General features: G+C 44.9%; 1 protein-coding gene across 2 annotated transcripts in view; it reads left to right on the top strand.

Moving 5' to 3' along the window:
• The window catches only part of PIP5K1A (phosphatidylinositol-4-phosphate 5-kinase type 1 alpha), a 50,763-nt gene extending 40,171 nt beyond the window's left edge, over window positions 1-10,592 (top strand). Inside the window, exons 8-15 of one of the 2 annotated variants that reach the window (XM_070077715.1) lie at window positions 1,014-1,219; window positions 2,488-2,571; window positions 4,092-4,140; window positions 4,282-4,366; window positions 5,801-5,947; window positions 6,141-6,270; window positions 7,700-7,745; window positions 9,044-10,592. In XM_070077715.1, coding sequence (XP_069933816.1) covers window positions 1,014-1,219; window positions 2,488-2,571; window positions 4,092-4,140; window positions 4,282-4,366; window positions 5,801-5,947; window positions 6,141-6,270; window positions 7,700-7,745; window positions 9,044-9,046 — 750 coding nt within the window. In that variant the 3' untranslated portion in view covers window positions 9,047-10,592. Of the gene's footprint in view, window positions 1-1,013; window positions 1,220-2,487; window positions 2,572-4,091; window positions 4,141-4,281; window positions 4,367-5,800; window positions 5,948-6,140; window positions 6,271-7,699; window positions 7,757-9,043 lie in introns of both variants that reach the window. The other variant, XM_051858709.2, reaches the window with a different exon arrangement.
• The last annotated feature ends 4,931 nt before the right edge of the window (window positions 10,593-15,523 follow it).

The raw sequence follows: 15,523 nt of genomic DNA, 5'->3' as shown, positions 1-15,523 counted from the left end.
TGGAGGGTGAACCAACGGCAAAGGAAGACCTTTCTCTCTCTGTCTCTCTCTCTCACTGTCCACTCTGCCTGTCAAAAAAAAAAAAAAAAAAAAAAAAAAAGAATTGCTTTATTTATTTAAAAGGCAGAGTTACAGAGAGAGGTAGAGCCAGAGAGAGAGAGAGAGGTCTTCCATTCCACTGTTTCACTCCCCAAATGACTGCAATGGCCAGAGCTGAGCTGATCCGAAGCCAGGAACCAGGAGCTTCTTTGGGTCTCCCATGCCGGTGCAGGGGCCCAAGAAGTTGGGCCATCTACTGCTTTCCCAGGCCATAGCAGAGAGTTGGATCAGAAGAGGAGCAGCTGGGGCTCGAACTGGCACCCACATGGGATGCCGGCACTGCAGGCAGGGGCTTTAACCCACCATGCCACAGCACTGGCCCCTACGTACACTTCTTAATGATTTCTTGATGACCTCTATACTCTTTCTTCTATCATTTAAACACTTCTGTTATACATTTGAGAATTAGACTGTTGCTAAAGTTACCATATCCTTGAAGACAGAAATACTGAGTGTCTTTTTATCCCTTTAAGCAGACATGATGACACATGGTGGGGATTTAGCTATTGAATGGAAGCTGATCTTATAAGGAGCTGCAACAGATCTACTCTGTCACACTGTGTATTTACCAGACCTTCATTATGGATTCTTGACAGTGCAGTTACCTATTCCTTGTTTCCTTGAGAATTACAATTCTTTTCATGAATAGATATGAGGAAAGAACAGAGGATCTTCTGGGCTAGGCATTGGGACTTGGAAAAAGTAATTTGTATTTTTTTAAAGAGAGAACTAAGGATGTGTGAATACTTACTAATCAGGGGAGGGTAATATACTCTTCTCCAAGGAGGAGGAAGAGCAGAGTTAACCTCTGGTTAGCCCTGAAGTTTCACTATCAGGATTCATTAATGTTCTGATATCTGGGAAAAAATTTTCAAACCTCCCAAGGTTCAGATCATACTTTTCCATTCCATTAGGTTCTCCAGAGCTTCAAGATAATGGACTACAGCCTCTTGATGTCAATCCACAATATAGACCACGCACAACGGGAGCCCTTAAGCAGTGAAACACAGTACTCAGTTGACTCTCGCAGACCAGCACCCCAAAAGGCTCTGTACTCCACAGCCATGGAATCCATCCAGGGCGAGGCTCGACGGGGTGGCACTATGGAGACTGATGACCAGTGAGTAGGCTCAGGGGCGCCAGAGAGGAGAGCATAGGTATTTCTTGGGGATGGACACTAGTTCCTGGAAAGGGGTAGCTCTTTAGAAAACAATTATTTATTATTTGTAGGCAGCTAGAGAGAGACCAACAGAGAGAGAGAGAGATCTCTCATTTGCTGGCTCACTCCCTGAATGCCCACAGTGGCCAGAGCTGGGCCAGGCTTTGCTTGGGCTGAACCCCAGAACAACAGCTCAATCCAGGTCTCACACATGGGTGACAAGAACCCAATCACTTGGAAGATTAGTATTGTTTCTCAGGTCTGTATTGGCAAGAAGCTGGAGTTAGGAACCAGACCTGGGATCCAAACCCAGATATTCCAATATAGGAAGCAGATATCTTAACCTTTGGCTAATCACCTGCCCCGAAGGAGTAGCTTGGATTCAGCAATTAAGTCAGCAGCAACATTAACACTCTCAGAACTGCAGAACAAGCTTTCTTAAAACCATAAAAAGGAAAGTATCTTTAATTGGGGCTTGTAATATGTCTTGGAAGGAGAGCTTTCCAAGATTGCAAGAATGAAGAAGCGCACACAGACAATTTGAATAGGCATTTGGCCTGAGAGTTCAGCTTCTGATTAGGGCACTTATGTCCCATATCAAGATTTTGACTCCTGATTCCATCCTTCTGCTAAAATGGACCTTGGGAGGCAGTGGTGGTGGCTCAGATACAAGTTCCTGCCACCCGAATGAGACCTGGATTTTTATAAAGAAAATTTAAAAAAAGCATTACACTTGGAAACTTAGGCACATGTCTATGAATTACATTAGGATTTTATCACAAACTATTTTGACTTCTTTGTAGAAGACATCTTTCTTAACCATCATAGAACTCATGAGGTACACCTATTAGACATCGTAAATGACTTTCAGGTGGTTCCATTAATAAGGTATCCTATGACATGACTCTCAAGTGTCTTAGTGGGCACAAATGAAAAGTACTGGGGAAGTGTAAAGATCATGGGACACTTCCACATTTGCACGTAATGATGATCTTAGATTCTCTTTGCTAGAAGTGGGGTAGGAGAAGCAGGCAAAGGGAAGGAGATAACGAGGTTATAATACATATTCCAGAAAGGTTCCTGGAATTGGAGGAAGGACTTCGCTCTTTCCTAGTTTATGGGGGTGAGACAGTTAAGTAGGTCTCAATTCCATGTCCCTGACTCAAGATTAAGAGAAGCCTCTACCTATTTACAATAAATTTTCTTACTCTTTCCCTTTTGTCCTCTAGTATGGGTGGCATCCCTGCCCGGAATAATAAAGGAGAAAGGCTCCTGCTGTATGTTGGCATCATTGATATTCTGCAGTCATACAGGTGAGCAGCATTTGGAACTCAAATTAGGAGACAGGGTAGGTGCAGTTAGCCACTCACAGTTTGTTTTAGATAAGTTTGTTGCCAAGTTCTTTAGTCTGTCAGCTTACCTTGTTGTTGTCGTTGTTGTTTTAAGATTTATTTATTTTACTTAAAAGTCACAATTACACAGAGAAAGAGGGAGAGGCAGAAAGAGAGAGGTTTTCCATCCACTGTTTCACTCCCCAGTTGGCCACAACAGTCGGAGCTGTGCTGATCCGAAGCCAGGAGCTTCCTCTGGGTCTCTCACGCAGGTGCAGGGGCCCAAGGACTTGGGCCATCTTCTACTGCTTTCCCAGGCAGAGAGCTGGATCTGAAGAGGAACAGCTGGGACTAGAGGACTGGAAGATGACCCAAGTGCTTGAGCCCCGCCTCCCTCCTCTCTCTCTCCTCTCTCCCTCTCCTCTCCTCTCTCTGGTAACTCTGACTTTCAAATAAATAAATAAATCTTAAAAAAAAAAATAAAAACAAAGACAGTATTAGCCTGTGGAATTAAGGAGTCAGTGGAGTCAGTGAAGTAATAGTAAGGGAGGTATTGGAAATGTTAGACCCCAGTTTTGTTCTGATAAAGTGTCATGTACTAGTTGAGGACTTGACAATACTTGATTTACTGACTGAGAATATTATGCAGTTTTGTTTTGCTTTGGTTTTTTTTGACAGGCAGAGTCGACAGTGAGAGAGAGACAGAGAGAAAGGTCTTCCTTTTGCCGTTGGTTCACCCCCCAACGGCCACTGCAGCCAGCGCACCGCACTGATCGGAAGCCAGGAGCCAGGTGCTTCTCCTGGTCTCCCATGGGGTGCAGGGCCCAAGCACCTGGGCCATCCTCCACTGCTCTCCCGGGCCACAGCAGAGAGCTGGACTGGAAGAGGAGCAACTGGGACTAGAACCCGGTGTGCCGGCGCCGCAGGCGGAGGCTTAGCCTAGTGAGCCACCGCGCCGGCCTAGAGAATATTATGCAGATTTAACTACCCTTTCCAGGCTTGTCCATTTATTCCTCCAGCTTTTTTTTTTTTTTTTTAAAAAGGGAAAGCTTTTTTTTTTTTTTTTTTTAAGATTTATGTATTTATTTATTTGAAAGGCAGAGTTACACAGAGAGGAGGAGAGGCAGAGAGCGAGAGAGAGGTCTTCCATCTGTTGGTTCACTCCCCAAGTGGCCGCAACGGCCAGAGCACTGTGCCAATCCGAAGCCAGGAGCTTCTTCCAGGTCTCCCATGCGGGTGCAGGGGCCCAAGGCCTTGGGCCATCCTCTGCTGCTTTCCTAGGCCATAGCAGAGCTGAATTGGAAGTGGAGCAGCCAGGACTCGAGCGAATGCCCATGTGGGATGCTGGCACTGTGGGTGGCGGCTTCACCAGCTACATCACAGCACCAGCTCCTTTTCAGGGTTTTTAATGTCTTTGCTTCTTTAGTAGTTTCCAAAAATAGAATACTACTATCATTCATTCAAAACTGATGTGAGCATGTAATACAAAATTTTCTTGGCAGGTTTGTTAAGAAGTTGGAGCACTCTTGGAAAGCATTGGTACATGACGGAGTGAGTAGAAGAGGTCTCCTTCCTCACTTGTGATTTGCCCCTCGCTTTTTTCCTTTTTTTTTCCCCTTCATTTCTGGGTTTTGTCCCCTTGCTGGGCGCCTCCCTTGCTCTAACTCTGGAGCTATCTCTTCTGCTTTTCAGGACACCGTATCGGTGCATCGTCCAAGCTTCTATGCTGAACGGTTCCAGCGCTTCATGTGCAATACAGTGTTCAAGAAGATCCCCTGTAAGTGGGTTCTACCAGATGACCCCCCAGTGGCTCCCTTACCCCAAGAGATGGGGGGCAGGACACCTGTGTCAGGGAGCTGCCAAGGCCAGAGGTCTCTCCTGCTCTGCCTACGTCCTGTGACAGCCACTTCTCGTCCTATGTCAGTCACTCTGTCTGTCCCAGTCGTTTCCGAGTTGCTGCTTTCCCCCTGGCTCTCCCTCCATGTGTCACTGAGGTGAGGGCCACTTCTGGGTAACTGGGATTGCAAAAAATGTATAGTTGTGGATGGAGGATTCATGCTAAAGACTCAGATAGGCAGAGCCTGATTTTTATGTCAGAAATAGGCAGGGATGTTACCAGTGTTGTAGCTTCTGTTCATAGCCTAAGTGCCAAGGAATTCTCAGACTAGACCAAGTGGTTGAAGCTTTTTTAAATGTTTGCTTAGCAAGTGTTCTTACTCTCTTCTCGCAACTTTCTTGGGGGAGGTGTGGGAGGGTAGAGTGCCAGTGTTCTGTTTTCGCAGTCTTCTGTGCTATTGCCACCAGCACGTCCAAGCTCCTCCTTCCCGTCTCCTCATCATAGACTTCAGTAGGCATTTGGTAAAGCAGAAAGGAGCTGTGCACATCAGATAGCCTTAAGGGGCATGGGAAAAGCCTTTCAGTCTTTGCAGTGCGATAAACAAATGAGCGTGAATTTCCTTAGTGCTTTTGTACATAGGTGCCAAAAAGATTCAGAGTGAGAAGGTCATCTAAGGTTTTGCTGCAAGGTACTACTCAAGAACAAGGGAAATAGCCGGCGCCGCGGCTCACTAGGCTAATCCTCCGCCTAGCGGCGCCGGCACACCGGGTTCTAGTCCCGGTCGGGGCGCCGGATTCTGTCCCGGTTGCCCCTCTTCCAGGCCAGCCCTCTGCTGTGGCCAGGGAGTGCAGTGGAGGATGGCCCAGGTGCTTGGGCCCTGCACCCCATGGGAGACCAGGAAAAGCACCTGGCTCCTGGCTCCTGCCATCGGATCGGCGCGGTGCGCCGGCCGCAGCGCGCCAACCGCGGCGGCCATTGGAGGGTGAACCAACGGCAAAGGAAGACCTTTCTCTCTGTCTCTCTCTCTCTCACTGTCCACTCTGCCTGTCAAAAATAAAAAAATAAAAAAATAAAAAAAAAAAAGAACAAGGGAATTAAGAGTAGAAGACATTTCATCACGTGGACAGAAAGCCAGGGAGAGTGTGTGTAGGATCGGGGAGATGTGTATGTGTCGTCTGTGCTCTAGGTTTTCTGCTTCTTTCCAAAGTGAACAGAGACCACCTCTACCTCCATCTTTGTTGACATTAACCCTCCCTCCCCCTTTGCAGGAGAACAACTTTGGGTGTGTGTTGGGGACACTAGCCGTTTGTATCTGTGTCTTGGTGATGGTTTCTGAGGTGGGTGCTAAGTAGGCTTTCTCTTTCCCTTTTGAAGTGAAGCCCTCTCCTTCCAAAAAGTTTCGGTCTGGCTCATCCTTCTCTCGGCGAGCAGGCCCCAGCAGCAGCTCCTGCGTTACTTACCAGTCATCCGTCTCTGGGGAACACAAGGCACAAGTGACAACAAAGGCAGAAGTGGAGCCAGGTCAGCGCCAGGGTTGGGGTCCCCATGTGGATTGGGCACTCCCTCCCTTCTGAGCCCTTGTCTCCTCTAGCTAGGACCTATACTCCTCATTTTTGTTCAGGAAAAGCCAAATTGCTGCATGCGTTTACTTTAGTCCCCTCGCCCTGTTTTCTCCTTTTTTCGTTTATTCATTTTCTTCCTTTCTTTTTTCCAGATGCCCACCTTGGTCGTCCTGATGTTTTACCTCAGACTCCACCTTTGGAGGAAATCTGTGAGGGCTCACCTGTTCCTGACCCTAGTTTCTCACCTGTAGCTGGAGAAACTTCACAAGCGCTAAATACAAGGTTGGTTCCCTGGCCCCTTTCTTTATATCGTCTTCTCGTTTCTCTCTTCCAGTCTTTTGGAACTTCCTTAATTTTGTGTTTCAAGTGATTGTTGTTTGTCTTCTGCTCTTCAGTAGATTTGTTCAGGTTTACCTTCCTTAGTTGGTCATCTTTAGCTGTATAGAAATGTTTACCAGTATATGTGCTTCCTTAGGAAGTGGGGGAAATCTTTTTTGTGTATATATTCTGGTATTCAATCAAGTATCATCACCAACCCTTCATTTCTGGTCAATAAAGTGAGAATTCTGAACTTAGTATCTAAGATTGAAAAGATTGCTGGGTGGAAAAAAACAACAGTCTATCTTTCAAAAGAGTCTAGTATGGATTGTGAACTTATTTTTTGTTATATATTATCTTTAATTTTTTTTTGACTGGCAGAGTTAGACAGTGAGAGAGACAGAGAGAAAGGTCTTCCTTTTCCGTTGGTTCACCCCCCTAAATGGCCGCTACTGCCAACGTGCTCCGCCGATCCGAAGCCAGGAGCCAGGTGCTTCCTCCTGGTCTCCCATCGGGTGCAGGGCCCAAGCACTTGGGCCATCCTCCACTGCGCTCCCAGGCCACAGCAGAGAACTGGACTGGAAGAGGAGCAACCAGGAAGAATCCGGCGCCCCAATTAGGACTAGAACCCGGTGTGCCGGCGCCACATGGTGGAGGATTAGCCTATTGAGCCGTGACACCGGCTTATATTATGATTTAAAGATAGTATATTACGCTGGTGCCGCGGCTCACTTGGCTGATCCTCCGCCTGCGGCGCAGGCACACCGGGTTCTAGTCCCGGTCGGGGAGCCAGATTCTGTCCTGGTTGCACCCTTCCAGGCCAGCTCTCTGCTGTGGCCAGGGAGTGCAGTGGAGGATGGCCCAAGTGCTTGGGCCCTGCACCCGCATGGGAGACCAGGAGAAGCACCTGGCTCCTGGCTTCGGATCAGTGCGATGCGCTGGCAGCAGTGCGCTGGCCACAGCGGCCATTGGAGGGTGAACCAACGGCAAAGGAAGACCTGTCTCTCTCTCTCTCTCTCTCTCTCACTGTCCACTCTGCCTGTCACCAAAAAAAAAAAAAAAAAAAAAAAAAAAAAAAGAATCTCTTCTTCAGTTTCCAGTAATATTTTTCTCACTTTCCTTTAATCCCTCACTGCCAACCTCCTTTAAGTCCAGAATTCTTGAACAGCATATTTGGGACCCTGTAAGTCTTAATTAAAACTCTCCTCAAAGCTACTCCCCTTTCCAAAGCCATTCCCAAATACTAATGGACATCTGAATCTGTAGCTTCTCAGCCCGTTTCTGGATCCTAAATTGATTATGAAGTGAAATGTGGAGAAGCAGTATGAAATTTGATGTTAGAGTCTTCTGTATCTTCTGATTCTTTTCTCTCTGCCTCTGTTTCCCCCATCAGTTTGACCTTGGAGAAGCTTGAAGTTGTGGAGTCGGAGTTAACCTCTGTGAGTGTCTGGTATGTTGGGGAGATGAATGTTATTTGAAAGGCAGAGTTGGGGCCAGTGCTGTGACATAGTGGGTAAAGTTGCCACTTGCAGTGCTGGCATCCTATATAGGCGCCAGTTCAAGTCCTGGCTGCTCTACTTCTGATGCAGCTCTCTGCTATGGCCTGGGAAAGCAGTAGAAGATGGCCCAAGTAATTTGGGCCCTTGCACCTGCGTGGGAGACTTGTAAGAAGATCCAGGCTCCTAGTTTCAAACTGACCATTGTGTTGATCTGGGGAGTGAACCAGCAGATGGAAGACATCTCTCTCTCTGCCTCTTTCTCTCTCTTTGTAACTCTGCCTTTAAATAAATAGATAGATAAATAGATAAATAAACAAATCTATCATCTGTCTATCTTAAAAAAAAAAAAAAAGGAAGAGAGGCCGAGAGATAAACAAATCTATCATCTATCTATCTATCTTTTTTTTTTTTTCTTTTCCCCCCCACAGGCAGGCAGAGTAGACAGTGAGAGAGAGAGAGAGACAGAGAGAAAGGTCTTCCTTTGCCGTTGGTTCACCCTCCAATGGCCGCCACAGCCGGCGCGCTGCGGCTGGCGCACCGCACTGATCCGATGGCAGGAGCCAGGTGCTTCTCCTGGTCTCCCATGGGGTGCAGGGCCCAAGCACTTGGGCCATCCTCCACTGCACTCCCTGGCAACAGCAGAGAGCTGGCCTGGAAGAGGGGCAACCGGGACAGAATCCGGCGCCCCGACCAGGACTAGAACCTGGTGTGCCGGCGCCGCAAGGCAGAGGATTAGCCTAGTGAGCCGTGGCGCCAGCTATCTATCTTAAAAAAAAAAAAAAAAAAAAGGCAGAGTCAGAGAGAGAGAGAGAGGTCTTCCATTTGCTGGTTCACTCCTCATATGGCTGCAACAGCTGGAGCTGGGCCCATCCAAAGCCAGGAGCCTGAAACTTCTTCCAGCTCTCCCACATGGGTGCAGGAGCCCAATAACTTGGGCCATCTTTTACTGCTTTCCCAGGACACATCAGAGAGCTGGATCAGAAGTGGAACAGCCTAGACTTGAACCAGTGCCCATATAGGATGCTGGCACTTCAGGTGGTGGTTTTACCCACTATGCCGTAGCGCCTGGCCCCTAAATCTTATTTTTTTAAAATGTGATGGGTTTGGCACTTTGTTCTTGGAAGCAGAGACAGAAATAGAAAACTTTGCCAGCTTGGTTGAAATTTAACTTGAATTCCATTCCTACCTACTTGTCTGCTATTCTACATCCTTAATTTTATACTGTTTCCCTTTTTCAGTGAGCACTAAAAACTCAGAAGACCTGACACAAGGTTTACCATCCCGTGATCTCAAGATGTCAGCCCTTGCCCCAGGAATGCTGAGTTTTCTTCTTAGCCATCAAAAAAGGAGTGTAATATGGAGGATGGGGAGCTGTCTCCTTTCTGAAGAAGAACCTCCTCTCCCTCCCCTTCTCATGAATGGGCCTTGGAGCCTTGGACAATTGAGGACAGCAGCATCCTTTCTACTCCAGAGTGGCATGACTTCTCGACTGACCAGTGTCAACGTCTACAATTGACTTGCTTTCATACCCCCACTCTTTGTGCTGGAAGTGGGGTTGCTGGACTTGGTTTTCTTCTTCCTCATCTACCTTTCACCAGGAGCTGGACTCTTAACTTGCTCAGGACACACTGGCTGGCACATTATCCCCACCTTAGCTGCTTCCTTCTAGTCCCTGGAAGAAGATCCCTGTGATCTTTGTAAAGGTGTTCAGAGAAATAGGAGTGTTTAACCACCTCCCCAACTTTCTAGGAAAAGAACGAACAGCACACCGGACACGGTTTCAAGCCAGTTTCAGGTCAGAACTCCAGAAGAGCCCTGGTGTTTGTGAAGCAGAAGTGTGGTGAATGCCCTGCCTGGAGCAGCTCCTCTCGCATCCTCTCGATGAATTTCTTAAGGCTGAAGGAATGAAAGAGCGGGCGTGGTGTTCAAATCTTCACCCCTTTTATGACAACAGTGGGGCAACCATGGGACTCAGGATCCCTTCCAGGCAGGGCCCTGCTCACTGCCAGGCCGTGGTGATTACGATTTTTCAATTTCTAATGCATTCTGGTGGTTTTTCTAAATATGAAGACTTTATCAAATGAATTTTAGATCATTCTCCAAAGGAGATTTCATCGTTGTTTTTCCCATCTTTTTCAGTAATGTTCTGCCGTAGGTGGAGGTGGGGACATCTGTGTCTGTTTAACAGGGAGTTTTTGAGGCTCAAGAATATTCTCTTAAACTCGTGGACAGCCAGCAGATTCTTGCTTCGGTGAGATCCCTGCTGTGCTGCATACCCTGCTACCCTGCCCCCTCTCTCACGCGGGGAACTTGGGAATGGGGGGCTGTATAAGCTGTCTGCCCATCTCTAGGAGTTGTGGTTCTCCCTCTGACACTTCCACTCTTGTAAGGGCAAGAAAGGGGCCTGGTGTCTCAGGCAGACTGAATTTTCATTCTCTCCCACCCTACCATGATAGTAGGTTAGCTTATACCCAAGTAACTGTCTATATTAGACACCCCCAGCCAGTTTCTGGCTGCCTGTCTTTGCTGCCATGTTCTTTTTTACAAGAAGGAAAGAAACAGTTCTTGCTATTTTTTTTTTCATAATAACTATTTATGATGTATTTAAGTGTTTTATTCAGGACAGAGTTCTGTAAGGGGTGGGAGGGAATATTTGAGGGAGGGTCTGGGTCTTGAGGAGAGGAATGGGAATCAACATTTTTATGAAGTGTCACTATTTGCCTCTACTTTGTATTGTTCAGAAATGGCAAATGCAATATAAAAGTAATAAATATCTGGTTTTAATGAGTCAGCTTTCATCAGTTATTGAGATCTGTTATTTCTTCCAAATGGTTCTTTTTCATACACCATCTGCTCCAGCCTCCTACTGCACCACCCAGGCCCAGTTTTGTTCGTGTTGCAAATGAACAAAAGCTGCATACTTTGCAGTGTCCCTGCATCTTCAGTCTGACTCCAGCTCAGACAGCTTCATTCCCTATTTTCAGCCAGCCCACCATTTAATAACAAGGAAAAGCTGTGAATTAATATGAAGGGGATTATGACAGTTCTCTTGCCTAGACTGCAGGCAAATTTGAATTGAGGGATTTGGGAGCCCAAAGCTGGAAGTTTACTAAGATTTAGGAGGAAATGAGAGGAACTTTGAGAAAAACAAGTTTCCTGTTGGTAGCCCTGGTATTCCCTCCCTGTCCTCGCCCTGACCTGGCCACCGGGTGCTATTCATAGAGATTGCTTACTTCAGTTCTGGGCTGTGTGGTTGTTTAAACTTTTACTGCGATAGGAACTAGACAAGGTGGCAGGGGGAGGCCCCTTCGGAGGCACAGCAAAGCAAGTTAACTAAACCTTGTGCCTTTCCATACCACTACCCCTGTTAAGATCATTGCAGTTTTCCCTTTTTTATATATTAATACTTAATTTTAAACTAATCCCATCCTCCACACGAAGCAGTAGTCCAAATGGCTACTGCCAGCTAGTCACCAGACTCCCGAGATAATTCCTGACAGGTTTCTTGGAGGGCTGGGTGCTGTCCAGGTGGGTATACCAGGTCCGTGGTGGAGCCTTTGATTATCTCTGGATTATGCTCATAATTGCAGTTGGTGTTACTAACATGCAGATAAAGTTGAGCCACTGTGCACTGTACAAGACTGCTCGGCAACCCAGCCTTGCATCTTCACACCTGTTTGTGGTACCCCCACAGCTACTGCTGCTCACCCTCATGTAGCTGGCACCCACTGGCTCACTCCAGTGTTGGAGAAGACTGTCCTGAGCACCTGTGCAGACATGTACATTTTTTTTTGATGTTCTACAATTTTTATTGATTTCAATTTTATTTAATTATAGTTTACATTACACGTCTTTGCTGTTTTTTAATTGGAGCTTCTTTTTTTTTTTTTTATCTTTTATTTAACGAATATAAATTTCCAAAGTACGACTCATGGGTTACAATGGCTTCCCCCCCCCATACCGTCCCTCCCACCCACAACCCTCCCCTTTCCCACTCCCTCTCCCCTTCCATTCACATCAAGATTCATTTTCGATTATCTTAATATACAGAAGATCAGCTTAGTATACCTTAAGTAAGGATTTCAACAGTTTGCTCCCACACAGAAACATAAAGTGAAAAATAATAGATGATTTTTTTTTTAAATGATGATGAAATCAGATCAGACCTATTGTCATGTTTAATCCCAATGAGAGTCAAGTTGGGAATTGATAATTTCTTTCTTTTTTTTTTTTTTTTTTTTTTTTACAGATCAGTTTAGTGTACATTAAGTAAAGATTTCAATCGTTTGCACCCCCATAGAAACACAAAGTGAAATATACTGTTTGAGTACTCATTATAGCATTAAGCCTCAATGTACAGCACATTAAGGACAGAGATCCTACATGAGGAGTAAGTGCACAGTGACTCCTGTTGTTGACTTTACAAATTGACACTCCTGTTTATGGCATCAGTAATCTCCCTATGCACCAGTCATGAGTTTCTAAGGCTATGGAAGCCCCTTGAGTTCTCCGACTCTTATCTTGTTTAGACACGGTCATAGTCAAAGTGGAGGTTCTCTCCTCCCTTCAGAGAAAGGCACCTCCCTCTTTGAAGACCTGTTCTTTCCACTGGGATCTCACTCACAGAGATCTTTTTGCCAGAGTGTCTTGGCTTTCCATGCCTGAAATACTCTCATGGGCTTTTCAGCCAGATCCGAGTGCCTTTAGGGCTGATTCTGAGGCCAGAGTGCTATTTAGGACATCCGCCATTCTATGAGTCTGCTGAGTATCTCACTTCCCATGTTGGATCACTCTCCCCTTTATTTATTCTATCGGTTAGTGTTAGCAGGTACTAGTCTTGTTTATGTGCTCCCTTTGACTCTTAGTCCTTTCATTATGATCAATTGTGAACTGAAATTGATCACTTGGAATAGTGAGATGGCATTGGCACATGCCACCTTGATGGGATTGAACTGGAATCCCCTGGTATGTTTCCAACTCTACCAATTGGGGCAAGTCAGCCCGAGCATGCCCCAAATTATACATCTCTTCCCTCTCTTATTCCCACTCTTATGTTTAACAGGGATCACATTTCAGTTAATTTTCAACACTTAAGAATAACTGTGTGATAATTACAGAATTAAACCAGTCATATTAAGTAGAACAGACAAAAAAATACTAAGAGGGATAATGTATTAAGTTGTCCATTAACAGGGCTATGCTGATCAAGTCACCATTTCTCATAGTGTCCATTTCACTTCAGGAGGTTTCCTTTTTGGTGTTCAGTCAGTTGTCACCGATCAGGGAGAACATATGGTATTTGTCCCTTTGGGACTGGCTTACTTCACTCATCATGATGTGTTTCAGATTCCTCCATTTTGTTGCAAATGACTGGATTTCGTTGTTTCTTACTGCGGTACAGTATTCTAAAGAATACATATCCCATAATTTCTTTATCCAGTCTACCGTTGATGGGCATTTAGGTTGGTTCCAGGTCTTGGCTATTGTGAATTGTGCTGCAATAAACATTAGGGTGCAGACCGCTTTTTTGTTTGTCAATTTAAACTCCTTTGGGTAAATTCCAAGGAGTGGGATGGCTGGGTCGAACGGTAGGGTTATATTCAGGTTTCTGAGGAATCTCCAGACTGATTTCCATAGTGGCTTGACCAGTTTGCATTCCCACCAACAGTGGGTTAGTGTCCCTTTTTCCCCACATCCTCGCCAGCATCTGTTGTTGGTAGATTTCTGTATGTGAGCCATTCTAACCGGGGTGAGGTGAAACCTCATTGTGGTTTTGATTTGCATTTCCCTGATTGCTAGTGATCTTGAACATTTTTTCATGTGCCTGTTGGCCATTTGGATTTCCTCTTTTGAAAAATGTCTATTGAAGTCCTTGGCCCATCTCTTAAGTGGGTTGTTGGTTTTGTTTTTGTGGAGTTTCTTGATCTCTTTGTAGATTCTGGTTATTAACCCTTTATCTGTTGCATAGTTTGCAAATATTTTTTCCCATTCTGTCGGTTGTCTCTTCACTCTCCTGACTGTTTCTTTTGCAGTACAGAAACTTCTCAATTTGATGTAATCCCAATAGTTGATTTTGGCTTTGACTGCCTGTGCCTCCCGGGTCTTTTCCAGAAATTCTTTGCCTGTGCCAATATCTTGAAGGGTTTCTCCAATGTTCTCTAATAACTTAATGGTGTCAGGACGTAGATTTAGGTCTTTAATCCACGTTGAGTGAATTTTTGTGTAAGGTGTAAGGTAGGGGTCTTGCTTCATGCTTCTGCACGTGGAAATCCAGTTTTCCCAGCACCATTTATTGAATAGACTGTCCTTGCTCCAGGAATTAGTTTTAGATCCTTGATCAAATATAAGTTGGCTGTAGATGTTTGGATTGATTTCTGGTGTTTCAATTCTGTTCCATTGGTCTATCCATCTGTTTCTGTACCAGTACCATGCTGTTTTGATTACAACTGCCCTGTAGTATGTCCTGAAATCTGGTATTGTGATGCCTCCAGCTTTGTTTTTGTTGTACAAGATTGCTTTAGCTATTCGAGGTCTCTTGTGCCTCCATATGAATTTCAGCATCATTTTTTCTAGATCTGAGAAGAAGGTCTTTGGTATCTTGATTGGGATTGCATTGAATCTATAAATTGCTTTTGGGAGAATGGACATTTTGATGATGTTGATTCTTCCAATCCATGAGCATGGAAGATTTTTCCATTTCTTGGTATCCTCTTCTATTTCTTTCTTTAAGATTTTGTAATTTTCATCGTAGAGATCTTTAACGTCCTTGGTTAAGTTTATTCCAAGGTATTTGATTGTTTTTGTAGCTATTGTGAATGGGATTGATCTTAGCAGTTCTTTCTCAGTCATGGCATTGCTTGTGTATACAAAGGCTGTTGATTTTTGTGCATTGATTTTATATCCTGCCACTTTGCCAAACTCCTCTATGAGTTCCAATAGTCTCTTAGTAGAGTTCTTTGGATCCTCTAAGTACAGAATCATATCGTCTGCAAAGAGGGATAGTTTGACTTCTTCCTTCTTGATTTGTATTCCTTTGATTTCTTTTTCTTGTCTGATGGCTCTGGCTAAAACTTCCAGAACTATGTTAAATAGCAGTGGTGAGAGTGGGCATCCCTGCCTGGTGCCAGATTTCAGTGGAAATGCTTCCAACTTTTCCCCATTCAATAGGATGCTGGCTGTGGGTTTTTTATGAATTGCTTTGATTATATTGAGGAATGTTCTTTCTATACCCAATTTGCTTAGAGTTTTCATCATGAAAGGGTGTTGAATTTTATCAAATGCTTTCTCTGCATCAATTGAGATAATCATATGGTTTTTCTTTTGCAGTCTGTTAATGTGGTGAATCACATTGATTGATTTGCGAATGTTGAACCATCCCTGCATACCAGGGATGAATCCCACTTGGTCTGGGTGGATGATTTTCCTGATGTGTTGTTGTACTCTATTGGCCAGAATTTTATTGAGGATTTTTGCGTCTATGTTCATCAGGGATATTGGTCTGTAATTTTCTTTCAGTGCTGCATCTTTCTCTGGCTTAGGGATTAAGGTGATTCTGGCTTCATAGAAAGAATTTGGGAGGATTCCCTCTTTTTCGATTGTTCTGAATAGTTTGAGAAGAATTGGAGTTAGTTCTTCTTTAAATGTCTGGTAGAATTCAGCAGTGAATCCATCTGGTCCTGGGCTTTTCTTTGTTGGGAGGGCCTTTATTACTGTTTCAA

The sequence above is a fragment of the Oryctolagus cuniculus genome, chromosome 7 (assembly GCF_964237555.1).
Source record: "Oryctolagus cuniculus chromosome 7, mOryCun1.1, whole genome shotgun sequence".
In the NCBI taxonomy this organism is placed as follows: domain Eukaryota; kingdom Metazoa; phylum Chordata; class Mammalia; order Lagomorpha; family Leporidae; genus Oryctolagus; species Oryctolagus cuniculus.
This window is presented reverse-complemented; position numbering and strand designations above follow the sequence as displayed.